General features: G+C 39.3%; 1 protein-coding gene across 1 annotated transcript in view; it reads right to left on the minus strand.

The window, feature by feature from the left end:
* Pcca (propionyl-CoA carboxylase subunit alpha) overlaps window positions 1–25,893 on the minus strand; it is a 359,306-nt gene that overhangs the window by 237,885 nt on the left and 95,528 nt on the right. Inside the window, exons 7-8 of the mRNA XM_028868277.2 lie at window positions 21,265–21,396; window positions 5,292–5,328 (exon numbers count right to left, since the gene is read on the minus strand). Coding sequence (XP_028724110.1) covers window positions 5,292–5,328; window positions 21,265–21,396 — 169 coding nt within the window. The remainder of the gene's footprint in view (window positions 1–5,291; window positions 5,329–21,264; window positions 21,397–25,893) is intronic.

Here is a 25,893-nt window from a genome sequence, read left to right on the forward strand (position 1 = left end):
AAATAAAAGCTGGTCGATCTAATTCGGCTACGGGAACCAGAAATCAGCGCACTGGGGTGTATAAATTAGAGCAGACCTTCACCAGCTGGAAGTTTCCACACTACCTGGATGTTATACAGTCTGTTTGCAGCAGAGTAACAGAAGGAGGAAAAGGAGAGGGAGGCACACAAGAACAAACAATGAAAAGAAAGAAGAGGAAAGACTGAAACAAAAGAGACCAAGCAAATGCAATGCTAAACAAACAGAACTTAAGCAGTTACACTAATGTGTATGTTGGAAAGCACAGGAAAGTATCAGTGACCCGGATGACCATAAAAAAGAAAAAAGATCACAGAAGGCACTCTTCCATCTCACAGGAGTGTCATTCTAAACTCACACAGCTGCATTACTTCAGTAGAAAAGTAGAAACATCTCTGGGCGTGCGTGCGTGCATGTTATATGTGCACTAGAAACTGCATCAAGAGCCTTGGACTAGCTACAGGACTGTCCCTCAGAGCTTATCCCCAGCACCAAATATCTGATTCCTTAATGGACTTCACAAAGAACATTTTAACATCATATCTTACAATATAATTTTTCCTTAAGCATTTTAATTAAATTTTAGATCATAAATATGTCTTTCATTGAAGATCAAATTACCAAATAAATTATCCAGATGCAAGATCTGGAAGAAAGCATAAATTATCTTTTCCCAGAGATTTCTTTAGTATAACATAAATGTGAGAAAAAATACTAAACAGCATGAAATAAAGAAAATAAAGGCTTTCACGATTAGCTAAATATTTTTCTCTTAAACATTGATAATTAGTTCTTCTGTATAAACAACTCGAACTACTTTTTAAAAAGCCATAGCACACCAAAAGGAAGGTGGAAGAGGAGTGAAGGAAGCATGGCCAGGGCATACAAAGAGCCGGAGTGCAGCCCTATGTGCCGCTCAGAAACACAGGCAGGAGCTCCAAAGACCAACACGAAACACAGACACCAAACATGAGTTCCAGAACCACATGAAGCCAAGCTCATCGCCTATCAGACAGGCAGTGAGGCTCAGTAAAATGTGCCCTGTGCTTGCATCTTACTATAAACTTCCGTTTACCTACCCTAATGACCACGAGGGCACCCTGATAGAACTGATGATCAGTACCATTAGCAGGTACTAGAAAACCACTTGTTTTATGAACAAATGCTCTGAAACACTAGAAAACTAACTAACTATCAACTCTATTAAAACAGTGACTCCGTGAAGACAAAATAACCACTTATAAAGATAAATAGAACTTACTTCCGAGACCAACAAGATGGCTCAGCAGGTAAAGGTACTTGCCTCCAAGCCTGATAAGCCAGGTTCAATCCTTGCACCCCACATGGTGCACGGAAAGAACAACTCCTTCAAGTTGTCCTTTGCGATTCACACATGATAAACATAAGCACACATACACAATCAACCAAAATGTAATTTAAATTTTTTTTTAAAGAATATACTTCCTGCAGAAAATTCCACACTATGCTAAGCAAAGGACAATGACTGAAGATAAACCCAGAAGCATTGCAGAGTAAGGACAACACTGTGTGAGTCATGCTCCAATTTGTTATGTTTTTCCTATGAATAAGATTTTCACTCTTTTTAATAGTTACTTAAGAGTTCGAAGTGATTATCTCCAGGGTTTTAGTGGGAGTCGGACTGACAAAGAAGGAGCAATGAAAGAATGCTGTAGGCTTTGAACTCTTGCTTTGGAGTTACACAAATACATACATATATCAAAGTCAGCAATACATACAAAATGTGTTCACATTATTATCTGCAAAAATAAAATGCTACACAAATACTGAATTCAGTTAATGACTTATATGTTGGACTAGTTAGTGAGACATGTAACAGCATATGAAATTTACTTTAACAATAAAAATAAGATAGGGGCAGGTGAGCTGGAACATTTGTAGGTAATAATGCTTGTCCTCCAAGCTTGATGACCTAAGTTCAATCACTAGTACTTACAGTGGATGGAAAAAACTGACTCTCCAAAACTATCTTCTAATCCCTACCTATATATGAATATGTGTGGACACACACACACACACACACACACACACACACACACACACACAATATTTTTTAAGTAAGATGGATTAGCATATGACAAGTAAGAAAACCTAGCCAAATATTTATAGTGGATCTTGATGTTGAGAATATACTATGTACTGCAAAATTCTTTCAAAAGGGCTGAATGATTGGAATGTTTCACAATAAGGAGCTGGGGAAAGTTAAGAATACAGTCTATAACTGGTGTGAGCACTATTCAGAAATGTGGTTTGCAGCAGAAGACAGAGTGACTGAGTGGGGCAAATCCCAGAGAGGATGTGATATTTAAACCAAGATATGAAAGATTCTGAGGAGTTACCCAGGCCAGGATATGAGGATGCCCTCCAGGCTCTCCTGTCTCTTCCTCTGAGGCCCTGAAAGTTAGGGCAGTCAAGAAAGCCAATGTGATTGGGGGGGGGGGGGGGGATATGAAGCCACAGCATGCATGCAGGGGGTGGGTGGGTGGGGGTGGTGAAGCTCACTGACCACTGTGGCTCCTGACGGGAGCTAAAGACAAGAGATCAACAGCTCCCTATCTCTAAACCCTGAGGTCATGGGTATGCGCCCCGCATAGCACAACAACAACAGGAGTGTGAATAAGGGATGCAAACAAATCCATAGAAGTAATATATGAAGACTGAATCATCTCTCACCCTGTCAATCATCAGAAGCTGTCTCATTCTTTAATTCCACATATATTAGGTTTAAGTACCTGTAGTATTTCACACAACTGTAGTTAATGAAATTTTAGTGCTCATTCCCAAATCACAATAAATTAGCCAAACTATAATGAAAAACATGGTCTTTGAACAAAGAAATTTAACTTTAAACCAAAGGATGCTAAAATTGAGCACATGACCAATCTATTCCTTAGTTTTCTATAAATGTAAGTAAAAATAATTAAGTCTAAGAATTGGCATTAGAAATAGCATTTCTAACAAAGTATAATATATACATATGAAAAAAGGGATAACTTATCTCTAAAAATTATAAAATCTGAGTTGTAATTATAAGAAAACTTCAATAATAAAAAAGAAATAGCATTTCCAAAGTGGATGGCACATGGAAAAAAAACATTTCAAAATTGAAATAATAATAATAATATGGCAGCATATAGAAGCTTCCAGAATGGAAATACAAACTTGAGAGGGGGAGAGCACATAAAACTTTTACTTTCACCATATAGCACAAAAAGAGGTAAAAGACAACAATCCATGAACAGGGTAGAGGGTGCACAGCTCAGTGGCAGGGTGTAGGCCTTGCAATGTAAAGGCCCAGGCCTTGCTTCCCCAGCAACACAAAAGAGAAAGAAAACAGAAATGTTGGACATGAATCACACAAGAAAAGTTAGAAACTGGCAAAAAACAAAAAACAACAACAATAAAACAGGCTCAAATATATGTTTATAACTTTGTTGCATATATATATATATATATATATATATATATATATATATATATATATATATATTTCCCCCCATGGACTCAATCTTAAGTGAACTTACAATGGCCATCCAAAACATAATATAAGTGTGATATACATCAACAATATAGTAGAAAAAACCTGATACATCACCAAATGGTGCACCCATACGTACACACACACACACACACACACACACACACACACACACACACACACACACCTGAATACTGTGTAATTGATTCTGGAAGGCAACTGAAGGAAAGGGTTTCACTGGAGGTCATTGAGTGATTTGGAAGGGTTCTCTGAGAAATTCCTAAAGTCTTGCAAAGCTGATAACCCAACTTCTTTACTGTGTTTCATTTCACTACAAGCTTCTATTTAATATCCATGATTGCAAACATGTACTTCACAAATGAGAGAGAACACGGGAAGAATTAGAAGAAACATAGGGAAGAGGAAGAAATCATCAAGGACCCACCCAAGACTGAAGGAAAGAGATTTGGATGGAATTCAGAGGACCTCAGTAAGAGAGGACACTGAAGACCAGCTTCCAAATACTGAGGAGCTGAGTGACTAATGTGAAATTAGTACTGAAAAGCTTCTGAACATGTTGGCAACTTTGAAGAAGCAATCAATAAGAGATATTGTCAACAGATAAAATATTATCTTATATACATTGGTCTTAAATCTCAGGCAGTTTTCCAAAACAAATAAACAACAAAGAACACTTAACAATAAGAAAAAAACAAAATAATTTAGCTATAACCAACAGAAATGAGACACAATAAGCCAAAAACCTTTTCCAGTCACAGAAGAAGTCTACATGTAGGCAACTGGAAGCTCAGGAAGAACACTAGACTGAAGACTCTATGCTAGTTTGTCCTATTTGCAAGAATATATTAATGCCATGATCGCTTTGGACCAATGTTTCTACATATCATGCCTATATAAACTTGACAAATCAAATGCTCTCCCATCACAGGCAAAAATTCTAAGTAACAAACCACAGTGAGAAGACAGGGCTACAAAAATATTAGTATGTGGAATGCAGAAACACAGCAATGTCAAGACGCTGTATTAGTAGGTCTTTGAGTACTGCCAGTGTCTGGTGCCCCTTGCCTATCTACAGCTTTCCATCAGATATATACAAGTACTGATCTGACTCAAAATTATCATTTTCAGAGCTTTGTTTTCTTTTCTCAGTTTTTCCATTAGCAAACACTTCAAATACAATTGTGTTCATGAGCACAAGAAATATACTTAAAATTTAATATACAACAGCCTTAAAATGTTCTTCAGTTTTCTCTTCACTCCAGTTTAGGATGTCCAGTTCTCGCCTCTCACTTTCTATTGTATCTTCCCTAGCAAGGTTATTAAGTTGATATTTAACATTTTAGAAAAGGGTAAAAACTTGAACAAGCCTATCAAGTACATTTTAATTTGAATCATGTGTGTTATGTCATGCACATTGAAACAAACAACATTCAAATGCTCACATACAAATACACATTGTGCCCAATCTTCAGGACTCTTCAGATAATTACTTGTTTTAATTAGTTAGTGATTACATCTTGTGAAAGAGCTAGAGCTAAGATCAAATGATTGCAAATCCTACTTTAATAATAGAATATGGTAATTCAACTGATAAATTCTTCCAGAGCCACAAGTAATCAGAAACTGAAAACTATTAAAATATTATTTGCTCTATGGGAATTACTTATTACATGTTTGCTCAACCGTATCTGCTGAAAGACACAGAAACACTACCAAAGTTAATTTAAGGACTTACCAATTTCCCTTGCAATTCTGACAGCTTCATCTGCATCCTGTAAAGGCAGGAAATGAGACTCAACATTAATCCCATGAGGCATTGCACAATGTCTTTAGGGCAGTCATATATTGCACTACTGTCTCCTCTGATTCATTTAATGTTCAATTTTACAACCTTCTAACCCTTTTCATTCAGAGAAATGTAAAATTAATACCATAAGTAGAATGTAAATTCTCCCTCATCGTTATTATATTAAGAAACTCAAAGCAGTTTGAAATGAGCTGGCAGGAAACATGACCAGAATTGCCAATGATTCGGTGCAGTTGCTGGAATTTAATGGCAGAATTTAGATTTTTACAATCAATACTCCGTCGTAAATCAGATCATTAAAGCTTGTCTGCAGCCTGCTTGTCTATTTACATACCCTGTTTTCCTAGATTCTGTCAGCAGGGGGAGTTGACTGTCTATTGTTTGGGAGGAGCTCCATCGATTTTCTAGAAGTAAGTAAATTTCCAGTACCCGTAGGAATTACCAATTGTTTCTAAAAAGACAAAACCTCTGTGATTTCCATTATCCTTTCTTATTTTTTTACCCTTTTCCTCATGTACATATATTTTATCTTGCAGTTGTAGATAAGTACATAAACTGAAACCTTAAATTAAATGAACAAACTGTAGAGTGAAGGGGGTATGAAAGAGCAAGCTAAGGACTCCTTTCTGAAGTCCAAGGCCAGTGTTTATTGACTCACTTGTCACTGGTGATATTTGAAATCGTAAGCATCTAAAAACTGCCCCAGCCTAAGCTGTTCATCTACCATGAACCTGACATGTGCTGTACAAATTCCATGGACACAGTTGTCATGTAATGATAAAGAGAATTCTGAACTTCAAGCCACTTTCTCAATTCAATTACTTTTTGTAATCCAGTAACACAATATGGGCTATCAGCCACGTTCTAAAACCACCAGTTGATAAGTATGCAGAAATTCGTACACAGCTTCAAAACATTAAGTGAAGGCTGGCATTTTTTTTAGGCTTTTAAATTACTACATTTAAAATGAAGAGCAATCATGACAGAATCCTCCCCAAGCTGGGACCGGGGAAATAACTGGTTCATTTATGTCTAGTTTAAAAGAAAAAGAAAAAGAAAAGAAATTCTTCCTTGAAAGTCTTCAGTACCCAACAACATCCCTGAATAAGGAGGCTGGCAGGGGAAGTTGTCAGAAAAATTTAATTTCCTTTCATTAGCCAGTCTGCTCCACAAATAGGTGCTTGTTAAGTTCAAAGCAACCCTGAAAACGACATCAGTTTTAAGTCTTTTTTACTCCAAGAGTCACATCTGCTAATGAGATTTTCCAAATAACAATTGTTTTCAAGTCAGAGATAAATCTCTACCCCACCCCCACCCCCACCCCACCCCACCCCCCAAAAAAATCAGGGTTTACTGCCTTCCTACACCTTGCTGCTTACACCAACCCTACATTCTCTAAATTTTTGCTTAGAAGGATAAAAATCCACGAAAGGGTCATTTAAGAATGTTCATGGTTTCCACACACTGAGTTGGGAGGCTCTTTGTTCCAGCCAGTGACAGTTATTGGAGAATACTTGCCTTTAACAGCCTCTAGTCAGGAAGTGTTAAACCTGCCAAATGTGAACAATTAGTGCCTCTTGAACAAAATACAGGAAGAGTGAGGGCTGATGAGGACGGGATCATAATCAGCTACAAGGAAACTTTTAACATTTCAGTCAATGTGGAATAGTGTATTTGCCAAAGATAGTCTCCGAGAAATTAAACTGCAAGTTAAAAAGCTTGGGATCCAAGGAAAGTCAACAGGCAAGGTTAAAGCACAGTACCCAGAATCTATTTCTTCTATTTTGTCAGGTATTTATATATGTACATGACACACATGTATGTTATGTTTTACATGTAAAGTGAAACTTCCCAAAATCCCTTATATGGCACAAAACAATCTTAACTTTTCTCTAAGGTATATGTTCAAGTTTTCTTATGAAAATCAATTTCTGCAATATGAACTTTCAGATAAAATCAAATTGCCTTAAAAATTAAATTTTCATTTGTCATTCATTGAGCCAGAAAAATCATTGAAGATCTATTATGTACTAGACATAATAAAACATTACCATTGTTTTCAAAAATACTAAATGCAACTCAGTACATTTAGTTATATTATGGGCTACACAAAATTAAATTGGAAAAGATAAAACTCTAAATAACTCCTAAGTCAATGGCACTAACATATGACACCATGGAACTTCCTTACAGGGTTATGGATAGAATAAAGCATTTAATAAAACTTCTGACAGACGTCAATCAGTCAGAAAAAAACAGATGATTAACTTCAGAAAAAAACAACTCTAAAGGGATACATAAAACACATCCACCTCAGCCATCACTCCAGCAGTGGAAATGACACAGGGGGTCCCACTGTGGATCCAGCAGACTGAAGTGTGACCACAGATATAAGTTTAAGCAGCACTTCACACTGCAATGTCAAAGCAAGCACATAACTTCTGTGCAAATAGTTGATGGCATTTATCAAACTTTGAAAGCCTATCTCTCTTTATCCACAGATTTTATTTGTAGAAAGTTATCCTATGGATGCCTCCTTCACATGCATGAACAAAAACTTACAAAGAATTTATTATTTTCACTTGTGATATTTTGAGAGGTAAAACATCTGGAAAACAATTTAATGAACCTTCAACAAAGGACTAATACCTAAACAGTGGTTGACATGGCATACCAAACAGCCATTTAAAAGAATTATGATCCATGTGTTTTCGACACAAATCCCAATAAACACTTCCTAGCAGCAGTATATGCAATCTGCTTTCTGCCCTTCTAGAGTCCTAGTCCACAAAGAGAACCAAGAAGTCAAGCAGACAAGCAAGTCAACTGAGAACTGACAGGAACATTTCATGGAAACAGGCAGAGTAAGAGGAAAAACTTGTTTTAGATTATCCAAAAAGGACCCTCCTAACAGAGAACCAGCATACAATAGAATCGTGACTATAAAGGAGCTTAGTGCATTCTAGAAATAGAAGGGCCCAGGAGGGAGAAGACCAGTTAGGGTGGAAGGCAAGGCCATTGCTGGGCTGGGCCTTCTGAGACACAGCCTAGAAATTCGGTGGCTTTGGTACTATGAAGGAAGATAGTGAATTGGGCTGGGCTTTCAGAGGACAGTTCTTAAACTCAAAGATACGCAGGACAGACATAGTACATCCAGCAGCAGCACATTCCATATGGCCTGCCAGCTTCTGAAGGTAAGGAGAGCGCCTGTGCAGACAGTTTAAAAGCTCAGCAGCCCTGTCACGAGCTGGGGGGATGGGGGCTGCCACTTAACACTTTATGTTCTTAAGAACATGGTTAAGATTTACCATAGGATTATGATTCCGTTCTCCATAACACTTTCATGGTTTAAAACCGAAATCTGCCATGCTTAAAAGTTTTTTTTTAATTATGCAACAATTGTCAAGGCATTAAATGTTATCAAAACAAATGAGCAACAAGGTATGGTGGTACATACCTGTGTGTACAGGAGGTTGAGGCAGGAGAATGGTGAAGTCAAAGCCAGACCATGTCTCAAAAGTCTCAAATAAGTCAAAAAAAAAATTCCTAAATCTACTTAAATCTTAGAACAAAGTTCAGAATCTGTGACAATGCTTCAATGCTTCATCATACCTGCCCAAGGCCAGCACCAAGCCCAGTCCATTCCACCTAACCTGCAGTCTCACCCAAAACCCAGGCTCCCCCAACCTTTGTCCAGACTGTTGGCTAAGCTCAGAGAAAAATTCTGTTCTACTTCATCAAGTGATCGCTTACTAAGACTGGCCACCAGTGTAGATGTAACTGTCTTACTAAATAAGAAACACAAAGCCAATACAGAGATGAAAGCCCAAGAGGTCAGAGCTAAAAACCTTACCCTTCACTGTTGCTGTTGTCCTACCTCTCTGAAAAAGACCTACTTCCTGTGTGTTTGTGCTTTTTATTGACTTTCTATTCTGCCTTCTCATTGGTTGTAAACCCAACCACATGACCTCCTCGTCACTGACTGTCTGTACAGACCTCCAGGTCTTCTATGGTTGGTATTGAGATTAAAGGTTTGTGTCTCCATGCTGGCTGTATCCTTGAACACACAGAGATCTGCCTGTCATGTGATCAGGATTAAAGGTGTGCACCACCACCACCACCACCACCACCACCACCACCACCACCACCACCACCATCACCACCACCACCACCACCTCCTGGCTTCTGCTATGGCTTGCTCTTAGCTCTGACCCCCAGGCAACTTTATTTATTAACATACAAATAAAATCACATTTCAGTACAAATAAAATATCACCATACACCAGCAAGGCCCTGAAAACACAGAGGGAAGGCAGGCACCATCCAAATTCTCATGGAACTTGCAGGCTTAGATATGATACACAGTAACTAACGAACAAGTTGTGATGTGTATTCCACAGAAGTAATAAACAGGAAGTGTGATGGTGGGATGTGTAACTCAATCCCAGATGATACCTAGAAGCCTTCTCAGATGCTTCTGAACCGAGTGCTAACAAATGACAGCAGAGGGGAAAACCAACTGCTGGCGCCTCAGAGAAACCAAGAGAATCCCAGGCCTTGTTAAAACCACTCAACAAGGGCTGGAGAGACGGCTCAGCAGTTAAGAGTACTTGCTGATCTGCTGGGCAGTGGTGGCACACTCCTTTAATCCCAGCACTAAAGAGGCAGAGGCAGGCGGATCTCTGTGAGTTCGAGGCCAGCCTGGTCTATAGAGTGAGTTCCAGGACAGGCTCCCAAAGCTACACAGAGAAACCCTGTCTCGGGAGGGGAAAAAAAAAAAAGAGTACTTTCTGATCTTCCAGATGACCGGAGTCCCATTTCCAGCACCCATGCAGTGGCTTACAACCATTTGTAACTTTAGCTCCAAGGTGCCGGATGCTCTCTTCTGGCCCCACAGGTACCAGGCATGCATGGTGGCACATGGGCATATGTGCAAAACACCCATATACATAAAATGAAAATTAAAAAAAGAAAGAAAACTCAACTTTCGCCTAGGAGTAAGGAAATGGATGACCTCACTCTGGCTACCTTTTGTGGAGTTAGTGAAAGACAGGTATTTGTGTAATTGGGCTGGCTTCAAACATATGATCCTCCTGCCTCAGCTTCCAAAGTACGGGTGCATGCCGGAGCTGATTCTGCTCACATGAAGTTTTCACCACATCCTGAAGAAGCAGGGGTGTATTACTTGCGCTGTCCACCCTCTGTGGCTCCCTACTCCATTCACTGTAAGCTCCACAGATTAGATTTCATTGTCTAATCTGTTCAGCAGTGTCTTTCAAATGTCCAGTCCAGAGCCTGGATACACCAGTCTTTCAATAAGCAGCTGTTGCACGAAAAGTGAAGGAATAAACCAATAAAGAAGTGAAGGAATGCTCAAGGGAGCACAAGTGGGACATTCGAGGTCAGAGGAAAAGTATCATCCTCTCACCACCCGGGCACAACAGGCTTCTAGGCCCCTTCAAATGCTATTCTCTTTAGGGCCTTCCCAGTCCTCCCACTCCAGGCCAGACCCTTTTGCTAAGCAATCACATAACAACCGTCCTTCAGCTGTGACAGCCAGTCATTTCACACTTAATCACCATGGGCAATGACTAGATGAGTCTTGCTCTATACTGAATCCTCAACGCTTAGCAAATTGGCACCTATGTTTAGAACATCATTTGTCCAGTTAATCAACAATTATCCATCCACTTCCATCAGAATACTTCTGTTATATGATGTCATCTTAAATGCAAGCAGAACTTCTCGTCCCAAAACATCAGGAGGACTCAAGCAGGCAGGATTCAGTCTGTCTCCAGATAAATAAAGTACACTCCATGAAATATTACTCACCTGAGAAAAGCCAAGCCTGGTACCTTCCCTTGTCTCTAAATACTTAGTCATTGTTGACTTGGGAGTAACCAATCCCAGTACCTCCCCTTATCTGTAAATGCATTAATTAATTAATTAATCTGCACATCTGTAAGCATATCTGTAAATGAGTAACATTGTTTACTTAGAGTAACCAAGCCCCCAGTACCTCAACTTGTCTCTGAATTCTTGGCCATTGTTGACTTGGAGGATCCTCCTGCCTCACCTCCCAAATGCTGGGATTATAAGTATGTGCCATCAAGACAAGTTCTTCTTGTAAAATATATAGCGCTTCCCTACTGCTATTTTTTCCCTCTGAAGATATATTTTTAATCATGTATATGATGGATGCAGGTGCCCTGGGAGGCTAGAGCTATCCATCAGAGCTGAAGTTACAGGCAGTTGTGAGGCACCTGATACGGGTGCTAGAAACAGAACTCGGGTGTTCTAGGTGAGGAGTACGTGTGCTTAACCACTGAGCTACCTCTCCAACCCCCTATTTCTTTTTTAAGTTAAAAACTGGTCTTTACATGGCAGTAAGCTTTCACATGAAAGAGCTGCGAGTTTAAACTCCATAAAAAGCAATGAAAGTCAAGTTCACCCCAATTACAGATGTTAAGTTTTTAAATAAAAACATAAATATTGAACTTTACCAAATATACATTGTTCATTATTCACAAAAAATTCTCCTAGGCAAAACATCTTTAACATGTCACAAATCCAATATAACAATATTTAAAAAAAAAAAAAAAAAACAAGAGGGAGTTACAGGGGGTGCATGGGAGGGTTGGAGGGAGTAAAGGGAAATGATGCACTTATGTTATAATTTCCAAAAATAAAAACTCATTAAAAATAATGAATTAAATTAAATGTGTGATTAAAAGTGAAAAGGAAGACCAGGACTGAGGGCTGGCAAGGTGGATCAGCATGTAAAGCCTGATGACACTGTAGCTGGAGGGCTTCTCTCCAGGTTCCCCAAGCCCCGCAGCCCCACAATCCACTTATAAAATAATCACTCAGACGCTTATATCACTTATAAACTGTATGGCCATGGCAGGCTTCTCGCTAACTGTTCTTTTATCTTAAATTAACCCATTTTTATAAATCTATAGCTTGCCACGTGGCTGGTGGCTTACCGGCGTCTCTACATGCTCTTCTCCTCGCGGTGGCTGCAGTCTCTCTCTCCCAGCCTTCCGCTTCCCAGAATTCTCCTCTCTCCTTGTCCCACCTACCTCCTGCCTGGTCATTGGCCATCAGTGTTTTATTTACATAGAGTGATATCCACAGCACTTCCCCTTTCTTCTTTTTTTAAAAAGGAAGGTTTTAACTTTAACATGGTAAAATTACATATAACAAAACAATTACCGAGCAAGAATTACAGTTACAATATTAAAGAAGATGTCCTATCTATCTTATATTTGTGAGTTTAAGGTTTTATAGCTAACTTATCTTTTATCATAACTGAGGAAATTACGACTATCTAGCCTTCAACCACATCAAAGACCTGAGAAGGAACATAATGGTACCTGAGAAATGGTAGACGGATGCAAGCAACTTCGGGAATCTTGCAAGAGTAGACCAAGACAGCTGGCAGCCTGGACAGTCACCTGATGTTTCTCAGCATTGTTGGTGCATTCAAATTGGCCTAGAGTATCTGACAGACCATTTTCAGAAGCAGGAATTCTGAGAGACCATCTTACCCTGTCTTGGCAGAGTACAGTGGTCGCTTTCCTTGTGTCCCGCTTGTCCAGAAAGGACAGCATTGCATTTGTACTGTCAGCCGTCAAGGCAAGGGCAGTTCTTTGCCCAGTAGGCCATTTTGTGCCAAAAAGACAAACTTCCAAATGGAAATGTCTTAGAAGCCCAACATTCTCTCGGGATCAATTGGTGCAGCCAGGAGCAATTGTGTCTCACGTCAACAGAATTCTAAGTTATTTAAATGCCATATTCTCTAGGTCTATGAAGTGTTTGAAGATTACCTATCTATCTGAAATATATCTATGTATACCTAGAAGACTTAACTAACATGGCTATAAATATGATTATCATAGATGACTGATTATTAATCTATTTTTAATCATCCATTACAATTTTAAATGAGTTAAACATAATACCTCAAACAAGAATAGAAATATATATATACAGTATAACAAAATTAACTTCAAGTTTGTATTAATAAACTAAAATTTTTACCAATGTAAAACATTTTAAACATAAACTAAAATCTATACCAATGTAAAACATTTTAAACAAGTTGTTCTTTAAAAGTAGGTTCATTAATCTACCCTTTTATCTTATCATCTCCATATCCTCCTATATATCTATATTATATCCCCTTTTCTTTTTTTTAGAAAGAGATCACATTTATAATCAACCTGTTTTAAATAAAAATATTGGTTTTTCTCTGTCCCACACCAGAGGGCTCTTTGATTTGGGACACAAGAATCTTTTAACCATTTTTTTTTTAAAGCAATATGTCTGGGTTTAGAGGGGGAGTGAGCCAATTCCACCTCTAAAGCCAGCTTGGTATATTTGGGAATTTGGGCGTAGCATCTCTTACTACTTCCTGCTGGAGGGGGGCGCTGTATCTTATGGGGATACAAAGAAAATTTTAGACCTATGGGGTAGTCCGTGAGGCTGTATTGTGTGAACCAGTTGCCTTGAAACCGGTCTGGATGTTGGATCATCTGGGCCATGATGTCATCGGAGACCTTTCAGGGGGTCTTGGCTGGTGAAACCTGATGTATCTTAATCTGGAACAAGTCCAGAGCCTCTGGCTTTCTGTGGAAACAAAAGCAGAACCTCTTTTCCAAAGTAACATATCCTTATATCCAAATTTTGAAGTCAAGGTACCTTTAAAATATACATTTTGGCATAACTCAACAGGTTTTGTAATCAAATGTTTTTCTTTAGTTATGAATATCAAAGAGAACATAATCCAGATTCTCTGTGTGGTAGCCATCTTTATGTGGCTTATGTTTTATATTACCTTGAGCCTTGAGCCTATTGCTTTAAACTGTACCATTGTAAGCCTGAAACGGCGCTGTGGCTGCTGGCTCCGCCCACTTCAGCTTCCCAACATGGCAGTGGTACGTTTTCCGCCAGCTCTGGGAGTCATCAAGTCTCAGAAATAGTGGGTCTAAGCTTTTATCAAAGCAGCATGTAGCCCAGAAACCTCTTTTTTTTTTTTTTTTTTTTTTAAATACTAGTAAAGACTAAATCTACCAAATAGCTTAATTTGCCGCTGGCAGATGCCTCATTTTCGCCATACTGCCGGTCAAACGCACCCGCCAGGAACCCGCCAGTGTTCAAACCTGCGTTTTGCGGCGTCTAGCTGCTCATATGAGACAAGAAGCAGGAACCTGGTTTTGGCTCTGTTTAGAATTGGTTATTAAATATTCTCAGGTTTAAGGTGGAAACTCGAGCCGTTGGGCGCCATTTGTAGCTGGAGGGCTTCTCTCCAGGTTCCCCAAGCCCCGCAGCCCCACAATCCACTTATAAAATAATCACTCAGACGCTTATATCACTTATAAACTGTATGGCCATGGCAGGCTTCTCGCTAACTGTTCTTTTATCTTAAATTAACCCATTTTTATAAATCTATAGCTTGCCACGTGGCTGGTGGCTTACCGGCGTCTCTACATGCTCTTCTCCTCGCGGTGGCTGCAGTCTCTCTCTCCCAGCCTTCCGCTTCCCAGAATTCTCCTCTCTCCTTGTCCCACCTACCTCCTGCCTGGTCATTGGCCATCAGTGTTTTATTTACATAGAGTGATATCCACAGCATGACACAGTGGAAGGGAAGGTGTGAGTCCCACAGCTGTCTCATGACCTCCACACTCGCATCATGGCATGCATTCATGCACACAGAGAGAATTAATAACTGTAAGAAAGATTTTAAAGAAAACATAGGGCTGAATCTGCCATATACTCTTAGCTGTAGGACATTCTTGAGACAGGTCTGAGAATTAATATGTATAAGACACAGAAAATATATAAATACTCAGGGCTGAAGACAGTGGATTCTGTTAAATGTGTTGCACAAATATCTTACAGTTTATTAAAAGAAAATGATGCTAGACAGGTCTACAATTAAGCCACATCCCCAGTCCTAGATGAGAATATTGTTATCCTTCACATGGGAGATAAACAGTCTGCATTCCTCAGCTAGTTCCAGAACAGAATCAGCAATGGTTTTGAGAGAGAAAATACCACTATGAGTAAGGGCTGTATCTAAACTAATGTCTACACTAATGTCTACACTGTTCTACAAGAGAAGGAAAGGGAGGTGGATCTGGGGGAGAGGGGAGGTAGGGGGAACTGGGAGGAGTGAGGGAGGAGTAGAGGTTGGAATGTACTGTATGAGAGAAGAATGTAAATAATGTAACCTACCCATATCACCTCCTGTGCTTTAAACCCTCTCCTGCTACTTAAAATGCCCAACAGTGCAATTGCTAAGCCAATGGCTGTTACACAGCATCATTTAGTTAAAAAAAAAAAAAAAAAAAAGGACAAAAAGCCGATGTCTGTTCAATACAGTCCATCACAACTTTTTTCTAAAGTATTTTTTAACCCAGAGATTGGCTCTGTGGATGCTAAACTCATGAATACTCAGGTTTGAAGCTTGACTGTACTTTAAAAAACCTTGGAATATTTAGTATACTCTTCTATAAGTTATAAAAAACACCACAGTAAACATAGCTGAAACAAGGCAATAAACAAGCAGCAATCATACTTTTACAAAAATATGAAGACTTTAGGCATCATTAATAAGGAACTTTTTCTCTTTTTTGTTTAGCAGGGAGAAAATACCAACATTAATATTATCTTAATTTCTAATTTTTAGGATAGAGCTGGTTTCCATTTTCTTGTTTTATATTTTTTAAATGATTTTCTTCATACTAGCTTTCTTTCTGTTAAAGCAAGAATACAGCTTTTATTACTTTTTTCATTTGTTTATTTATTTTTTAGGTGAGGAAACACACATTGGAAATCAGAGGACAGCTACTAGGAAGTGGTTCTCTCCTTCACTGTTAGGTTCTGGGCATCAAAATCAAGTTGTTAGGTTCAGTATCAAGGGCTGCCTGATTTAAAAACTCATTTAAGTATATTGCCATACTCTGCTCCGTGGTGTAAATGGATATTACTATTACCTTTTTTAAAGACTTATTTTTTATTTTTTGTATGTCCATGTGTGTGCATGTCACACATGTGAAAAAGCTCAGCCTGAACCATGAGCAGCAAAGCAGAGCACTATTTGACATGGACATCATCTAGAGGGTGTGGCTGAATTGACTTGTCTTTTTTTTTAATGATCTGATTTTACTGTTTTGTGTGTGTGTGTGTGTGTGTGTGTGTGTGTGTGTGTGTGACACATGTGCAGAAACTATAGTGAACAGAAGAGGTGTGAGACCCCCCAGAGCTTTAGGTGATTGTGAGGCATCCAGCAGGGATGCTCAGAAATGAACTCTCTCCGACCCTCTGGAAGAGTACAAATGTTCTCAACTATCTCTCCAGCCCCATGCCTCTATTTTTTTTTTTTTTTTTTTTTTTTTTTTTTTTTGGACCTGGGGTCTCAGTGTGCAACTCAGGTTGGCCCTGAAGTGAAGCTATCTTCTCACCTCTGTTCCTAAGTGCTGGAATTACAACACAGCACTTACTAGTTCCTATTAAAGTGCAATAATGATTCAGAGACATTAACTTCATGTCCCAAAAGTTGTTTTGTCAGTGTTACAACTATAATAATGAGGGACTCACCCTCTGCTTCATAGCTAACATCGAATGCATCCATAAACCTACTGATCCAACATGGCCTTTGCTTCACCCAACACTTTGTATTAGGACCAATCATTTCCTGCCTCAACAAAAGGAAGAGGATTCCAATTTGAATATCAAACAGTAAGGTTTAACTCTATGCTAGTGCTCTTACCATTCGGCAAACAAAAATTACATTCATTCATTCATTCATTCATTCACTCATTTATTTGAGACACGGCTGGCCTCAAATCCACTATGTCACCAAGGATGACCTTGAGCTCCTAATCCTCTGAAGTGCTGGGATTACAGAAGTGCACAGCCACACTGATAGAACCCTGGGCTTGCAGCATGTTAGCACCTCACCTACTGGGCTGCATCCTCCACTCCCCAAAATGACTTTTCTTCTTACACAGTTGTCTCCTGTTAACCATTTGCATGAAACTGGCTAGGGGCTCCCAAAGCCACAAGGAAAGCCTCTACACAGAACTGGTGGCCATATCTCAAACCTTACCAGATCTCCTAACGTAGTTCTTCATGGTATGCAGGAGTGGGCCCTGTCTCTCTGCTCCATGATCCTCCAAGACATGTTTTTACTGACAGTCTTGAGTCCCACCATAATACTCCCTTGTACCTAACTCATTGCCTCTCACCTACTGCTTAGCTATCACTTTTACCCAAAACCTGGGTTCAGTGCCCTTCCTATATGAGTCTGTGTCCACTGAGATAAATGTCACTGAGATGAGCTAAACTGTCTGAATGTTTGCTGGTCACCCATTGGAACTTCAAGCTCTTTGCAATCACAGTGAGTGGCAAGTAACTGTTGGCTAATTCCTTTTCCTTACTCATGAGCCCTGCTTTCTTATATAAGTCTCACATTATAATTTTTGCTCTGCTCTCCATTTCCCAAGAGCAAGCTAATTAGATGATGTCTTAGTTATTTTTCTGTTGCTGTGACAAAATACCATGACTGAGGCAACTTGAAAGAGTTTAATTCGGTGCTCACAATTCCAGAGGATAGCAGAATCCATGATCATCATGGTGGTGAGCATGACAGCAGGCAGGAGAGTAGCTGGAGAAGTAACTGGAGCTCACATCTGATCCACTAGCAATAGACAGAAAGAGAGCTAACTGGGAAAAGAATGGACTTTTAAAAAGCCCACCCCTAGTGACACACCTCCAACATGGCCACACCTCCTAGTCCTTCCCAAACAGTTCCACCAACTGGGGAACTAAGCATTCAACTATATGAGCCTAAAGGGACCATTCTTATTCAAACCACCACATAAATGATGAATGAAACTAAACTTGTTGAAGGGAAATACATGGTACCAGATATAATATTGAAAATTACATTTTAAACATTCATCTCTCTCTAATGAAAAGGACAATTCAAGAACCAGAGAAAGAAGGTAAAGAAGGACAAATGGAAGGAAGGGAAGATTGTTCTACAAGTTGTTTACTTAGTATACATTAGTTGTCTAAAACAACATAAACTTGTCATGATAATTCATAAACATATAAAGATATTTTTATTTAGATCATATTTATCCTCCATTACCCATAACTATCCCACCCTTACTGGTCCCTTTCCTTTTTTTTAGGAGACAGAGTCTCATGAGTAGTAGAATAGGGTAGCCTCAAACTTAATATGTAGACAAGGATGACCTTTAATATCTGACCTCCTCTCTTCATCTCCCCCAAATGCTAGGACTGCAGGACTATGCAGTGCTGAGGACTCAACCCAAGATTTTATGCATACTGGGCAAGCAACCTATCAATTCCATTTTATCTTCAGGCCTCTCCATGCTCTACTTTCATGGCCCTCCTCCCCTATATTCCACATCTAGGAGAAATATTTGTCATTCTGAGCCTGGCTTATTTAACTAAACATTATCATCTTCAGTTCCATACATTTTCCTGTAAACAAACTAATTTATTTTTAATGGCTTAATAATACTGCATTGTGTCACAGATATAACACACTTTTCTTTATATGTTGTACAACTATTATGAACAGTGCCTGAATAAACATGAGTGTGAAGGTTCTCTATTATATGATGACTTTGATTTCTTCAGCTAAATACCCAGGAATGGTACAGCTGGGTAGTATGGTAGTTTTATTCACAATTTCTTGAGAAACCTCCATACTGATTTCCATAATGGAACATAAATTTATATTCCTAGCAACAGTATACAAGAGTTATAGCTATCCTATACATTTGAATATATATACAGTATTATAACACATTTGAAAAACTAAAATACGACCCATAAACTAGTAATCTACTCCAAAAATTAAGTACCACTTTTTTCTGTAAAGACACCTATAAGATTATAAACCAAAAAAATAAAGAAATAATTATTCTGCATCATCTACAAGAAGTAGAGGGGGAAAAAACCCAGCAGGCAATGCTCTGACACAAAATCAAGTGTCCATCTCCCTCTGCCCTTCAACTCACAGGAGAGTCTAATAGTTAGTAGAGAGATGCATGTAGTTTTTGTCAATATAGATGATGCAGTATCAACCTTAATTCCAGCCAATGCTACACAAGCTCTTCCTCCACCTACAAAGCACTTGTGTGACAGGCAGGGATGGCATCCCACACATTTCCAGTGTCCCACCCACAGCTTTTACCTTTAGACCTCTAATCAAAGAGCAATCCCTCTTCTTAGGAGACCCTATATCTACTAATTTCTTAAGAAAACATTTACTGTGAAAATGGAATAATCAAACAAATGTTCCTTGGAAGCCTCCTCCTGGAACCCCTAGGGAGACTTCGATTCATGAAGGCAGTGTTAATCTGAACTGTTACTCATCAGTACTGTTGTGATTAAATAAGGTTCAAACTGAAGAGCTCAAAATGCCAGATTCCTGCACCCACCTCTGCACCAACAAAGTAAAGAGAGGCCCATGCCCATCAGTGAAAGGGCTAATAAGAAAAACACACTCTGCTCTGGACCTGGCCAAGGTATGGCCAGGGTGTAGTTTTCCTGGGGGGTCAAATGAACAGCACTCTGCCATCAAGACCATGTGAGGTAGTGTATATATGGTGATATTTTATTTTGTACTAAAATGTTATTTGTATGTTAATAAATAAAGTTGCCCAGGGGTCAGAGCTATTAGCAAGCCATAGGAAAGCTGGGCAGTGGTGGTGCACGCCTTTAATCCCAGCACGTGGTAGACAGAGCTAGGTAGATCTCTGTGTGTTCAGGGATACTACCAGCATTGGAGACACACGCCTTTAATATCAATACCAACCATAGAAGACCTGGAGGTCTGTACAGACATGCAGTGACGAGGCGGTCATGTGGTTGGGTTTACAACCAATGAGAAGGCAGAACCAAAAGTCTTTATAAAGACTTTAACACAGGAAGTAGCTCTCTTTCAGGGAGGTAGGACCACCGCAAGAGGAAGGTAAGGTTTTAGCTCTTAGCTCTGACCTCTTGGCTTTCTTCTTTGCATTGGTTCTATGTTTCTTATTTAATAAGATGGTTGGTTACATCTACATGTATACCTGCAGTTCCACCATTCTGGAGACAGAGTAGCAAGATCAAGAGCCTGGAGCCCAAGATTCTTGTGAGACCCTACCACACTAGGGCTAAATAAACAAAACAAACAAACAAACAAATAAATAAATAAATAAATGAAATTTGCTGTCAAGCCCATTTGGTGAGGTTCCTTGTACATTTGTGACTGAAATCCTCAATACTTTTGCTGGCTCTTAGATGGCAGTTACCCCACACCCAAATTGTCCGAGGTTCACAGTCATGTGGGCTTCCTTGATATGGCCAGTGTGGCCAGTGCTGGATATCAAGCTCTCCAGAGCTGTGGAAGCATGACTGCAGTTTACAGAGGATGCCAAGGGAGACACGCTCAAGAAATTTAACGGCACTTTCTTTCTTCCTTTTTTTTTTTTTTTTTTTTTTTTGAGACAGGGTCTCACTTTATAACCCTGGCTAGCCTGGAACTTGCTATCTAGACCAAACTGAACTCAAACTCACAGAAATCTGTCTGTCTTTGCATCCCCAGTGCTAGGATTAAAGGTATACAGACTACAATGCAAGTTTTTTCTCCATGACAGTATATATCAATATCTACTCATGACATACAATATACCAATGTTTTCTCCCTGCTCGTAGTTCACACCATTGAAAACAACCTGACTTAAACCATTCTATTTTTTCATATATATATTGTTTATATATATGTAAACAATAATTGTATTTTATCCCATACTTGTTTCAGAATGTTTGACTAACAACACACGACATAAAGATTTAAATGAACGTTTCTCACCTTTACTACCCCATCAAAACCAGGGATTGTGTTGACCTTTGCTTTCTTGGCTAATAGTTTGCTTTCTATCTTGTCACCCATGGCTTGAATAGCATGAGGATCAGGTCCAATGAAAGTGACATCTTCTGCTGCCTGAGGAGAAAAACAAGTTGAACTTAATAACAAAACACCATGATATGAAATCACAATTTTTTACAAAGAAAAGCTTATACAGGTACATACAATGATATAACTGTATATTTAATTATTATTTCTATAGCCAATGTTAAAATAAGGATGTGAGCCAATATATCATAATGTAGGTTATAGTATTACCTTACAACATAAAAAAGTGAAGATAAACGGAACAAAGCTAGGCCAACCAGAGCAAAACAGTAGAGAATACCAGCCTGATGTGGACAATATTCTTTGAAAAGATAACTTCCATGACACTGTACTTACCTATAACAGGCTCTCACTAAATAAACTGCCTTGTAAATCTCTGCTTCAACATCTTCTACACAGTGCAACAGAACACCAACACCCACGTTTATTAAACACCAGCTGTTTGCCTGCCTCTGAGCTAAATGTAGTGATCACAGAAATGCCAGCAACTGGAGAGAACATTGACAGATATCTGTAACTATCAGAAAATAGTTAAATAAATAAATATCAAAGAAAGCTACCAGTAATGTTTACATCTACAAAAGATGCATCAAGAAGACGTGGGAATTTTGTTGTTGTTGTTGTTGTTGTTTGTTTTTTGTTTTTGTTTAAGACAGGGTTTCGGCCGGGCGGTGGTGGCGCACGCCTTTAATCCCAGCACTCGGGAGGCAGAGCCAGGCGGATCTCTGTGAGTTCGAGGCCAGCCTGGGCTACCAAGTGAGTTCCAGGAAAGGCGCAAAGCTACACAGAGAAACACTGTCTCGAAAAACCAAAAAAAAAAAAAAAAAAAGACAGGGTTTCTCCATGTTGTTTTGGTGCCTGTCCTGGATCTCGCTCTGTAGATCAGGCTGACCATGAACTCACAGAGATCTGCCTGGCTGTGCCTCCCGAGTGTGGGATTAAAGGCATGACCACCACTGCCTGGTCAAGATGTGGGAATTTAAAAGCTATAATTATGGTTTTAATTAAGAGCAATCCTGTGGGCTGGAGAGATAGCTCAGCAGTTAAGAAGTCTTACTGCTCTGGTGGAGGACCTGGATTTGGTTCCCAGCACCCAGTGGTAGCCCACAGACTCCTGTAACCACAGTTCTAAGGGATCCAATGCCCTCTTCTGACCCTGTGGGCACTAGGCATGCACATGGTACAGAAAATAAAAAACAATAATCTAATTTTTTTCCTGAAAATGAGTCTACCTGCCTGTACTTACATCACTGTAAAAAAAAAAAAAAAGTGCTAATGGAGGAAACTGATTAGAGACATAACAAAGAACTAGGTACTTAGTGCTACCAGAGCACAGACTAGAAAAGGAAGAGAAAAGTTTGCTGAAATAAAGGATGAAGTCATGGGATCAAAAAAAAAAAAAAAAAAAAAAAAAGCTAGCCAGACATAGTAGCACACGCCTTTAGTCTCAGCACTCAAGAGGCAGGTGGATCTCTGTGAGTTTAGGACCAGCCTGGTCTACAGAGTGAGTTCCAGGACAGCCAGGATGACATAGAGAAGCCCTGTCTTGAGAAATTAAAAAAGAAAAGAAAAAAGAAAAAAAAAAAGAATGGAACGGAGCTAACTCTAAGGAGGGGCAAAGCAGATGTATAACCAGAGTTATACAGCACTGTGTAGCTTGGACTGCCCTAGGGAAATGGCCTAGGGAAATTAAAACCACCCGGGACAGAAAATGGAAGTATAAAAGGTCATTAATGAAAAGGCTTTGTGGAAAGGCACCTATCTGGAAGATTAGATGACAGCTTGACTTGTACAATTGCACTCGTGTTCAGGGGGACACAGCCCAGCTGAGAGACAAACTGCTCAACATATCAGATAGAGGAGGAATGTTGAGCTGTGATGGTACACACCTGGTAAGCCAGCACCTAGAAAGTTGAAGCAGGAGGTGGGCAAATTCAAGACCAACCTAGACTACACTGTGAGACCTTATCTCAAAAATAAAAATAAAATAAAACCAAAATTATTCAGAGGTAATGTATTGAAAAACTAATGTCTTTAAACTCAAGATGAATGGGGTTTGTTTTTTTTTTTTCTTCCTGTGCAAAAGCAGAATAAAAGAAAATTCAATTTGAGTCCATTTGGGGGGTGGCTGTCAGTCTAGCCAGAGTAAATAAAATGATGAAAGAGGGGGTCCTCCTTCTTCCTAAGCTTACACTAACTATAAAAGACGAACTGACTAAAGAAAAGTGTATGGATGTATGCAGCCCAAATTGCATGTGACACACAAGGTGCCTCATAAGGAAATGTAAGCTAAAGAAACAGCTAACTAAGCCTGAGTGTTTTTGTTTGAGGGTGTCATCGGTGAGTTTGGGTGCTGGGGATTGAATACAGAGCCCCACATCTGCTATGCAGGAATTCTATCATTAAAGTACACATACCTCAGAATGTGAAAAACTTTGAGGGTTCTTAGAGAGGTTTGCTGAAGGTCTAATGAAGCATAGTCAGCTGTGAAAAGTGGCTAGGCAGGACAGGAACATGGTGTGTCATAACTCTAGCTGGGAGAAACTTAAGGAAGCCTGTCCGTGCCCCTCGATCTCTAGCATTTCTCATGTAAAGATCTCTGACCTAGTCAAGAAAAGCTGAGAAAATCTTCTAAAGATTTATGACCTGCTTCACAGGATAAGGTGGAAGAAGGCCAGAGCAACCTTCTGTTTCTGGTGGTGGCTCAAATTCCTTCCACTTCTAATTTCAAAGATGTCACATTTGGGTATAACATGGTCTGAACCCCATCAATAATTGTATAAAGCACTAAACTGAGTAGTCCACTATCCAGAAGCTGCAATAAAAAGAGAACACTGAGATAATAAGACAGTTAGGTCCATGGGTGCCAATAATACTGAAACCCAATTCGTACAGTCATTGGTGTTAGGAAGTGTAGAACTCTACGTAAGAAATCTCTTTGGCCATATCAGATTTTCATGAAATACAATTCCAGCCATGTTTTTATCTGGTCTTTAACAGAGCCTTCTTTGAGGAAAAACAGGTGAAAAATGAGTCTGCTCTGTGTGAGAAGGCAGGCGACCTCTACCTGCCAATGACCTGTGTCTCCACCGGGGTGAGGAAGCCACAGGCAACAGAGCAATACTATATGCATGTCTGTATCCCACGCTGGAACTCACTGGACAAGTTGCAAAGGCAATAGGCAACAATCATACTTCAACCAACAATTGTCTTTTCAGAGTCTCATTTTACCTGCTAAGCTGCATGATTTTGTCATCAATGCTGCTTTAAAAACCACTGTGCCTGGCAGATGCAATCAAGTAATCAGAATGCCTACACAAAGAGTTTAAGAGATAATACAAATGAGAATATCCAAAATACATTATGATTATAGAGCAAGACTTGTGATTAACAACAGCCCAGCAACCTAGACCACTGATTAACCAGGCTTTCCACATGCATTCTATTTAAAGAAAATTACTTCCTCCAAAATGCAAAATTATTCCCCAAAATGCTCACATCAAGTATTTAGTGACTATTCTTTATCCCACATAACACAAAAGAGAAATGGCCAGTAAGTAAGTACACCAGGTAAGTTCTCAGACAAAGGTTTGAGTGAGGCAACTTCCTTTTTACCAACGTGTTTTAAAAGTACTCTCTAGGTCAGAATTCATATATAATTAAAGAAAATGTCATCCCAGACTCCTGACTCCCTTAATGCTATACCCAAAAATAAATAGACAGGTAGATAAGTAGGTAGACAGACAGGCAGACAGGTAAGAGCATGGAGGATGATGGGAGAAGAATGAATGGTGATTGGAAAATGATGGGTACGTTGTTCCAAAGTCCCAAGTTCCTAACGAAAGTGAATGGTATGATTTTTGAACTTGAGATCAAATTTCATCTACAAGTAAACTTTAGATATGGTACTGTTAACTGTAGCTGAAAGTTTTCCTCTGTCCCACGTGGTCCACAGCCACTCAGACCCAAGTAAACACACAGAGGCTTGTTTTAATTAAAACTTCTCAGCCATTAGCTCAGGCTAACTACTGACTAGCTCCTATACTTAAACTCGGCCCATTTCTGTTAATCTATATGTCGCCACATGTTCCGTGGCTTTACCTGTGTACCATTACATCCCGCTTCCTGGAGGGTGGGCTGGCATCTCCTGACTCAGCCTTCCTCTTCCCAGAATTCTTTTTGTCTGCTTATCCCACCTATACTTCCTGCCAAGCTACTGGCCAATCAGCATTTTATTTATCAACCAATCAGAGCAACATATATTCACAGCATAGAAAAAGACATCCACAGCAGTTAACTCTGTATATCTGTTATCTATGATGAATAAAAAATTTGCTTTAAAAAACATACTTTTTAAGGTCCTTTTAAGTCTGACAGGAATGATAAATAAGTGAATGTGGATAAATAAGTGAATGTCATAAAAGGGGGGATTTTCATCATCACTGGAAATTAATGGTGATTGACAGAAAAAAAAAATCATGAAAAATCCAAAATTGCTGCTCCAATATTCTACTTGTTTCCTAA

Source organism: Peromyscus leucopus, chromosome 9, assembly GCF_004664715.2.
Source record: "Peromyscus leucopus breed LL Stock chromosome 9, UCI_PerLeu_2.1, whole genome shotgun sequence".
Classification (NCBI taxonomy): Eukaryota; Metazoa; Chordata; class Mammalia; order Rodentia; family Cricetidae; genus Peromyscus; species Peromyscus leucopus.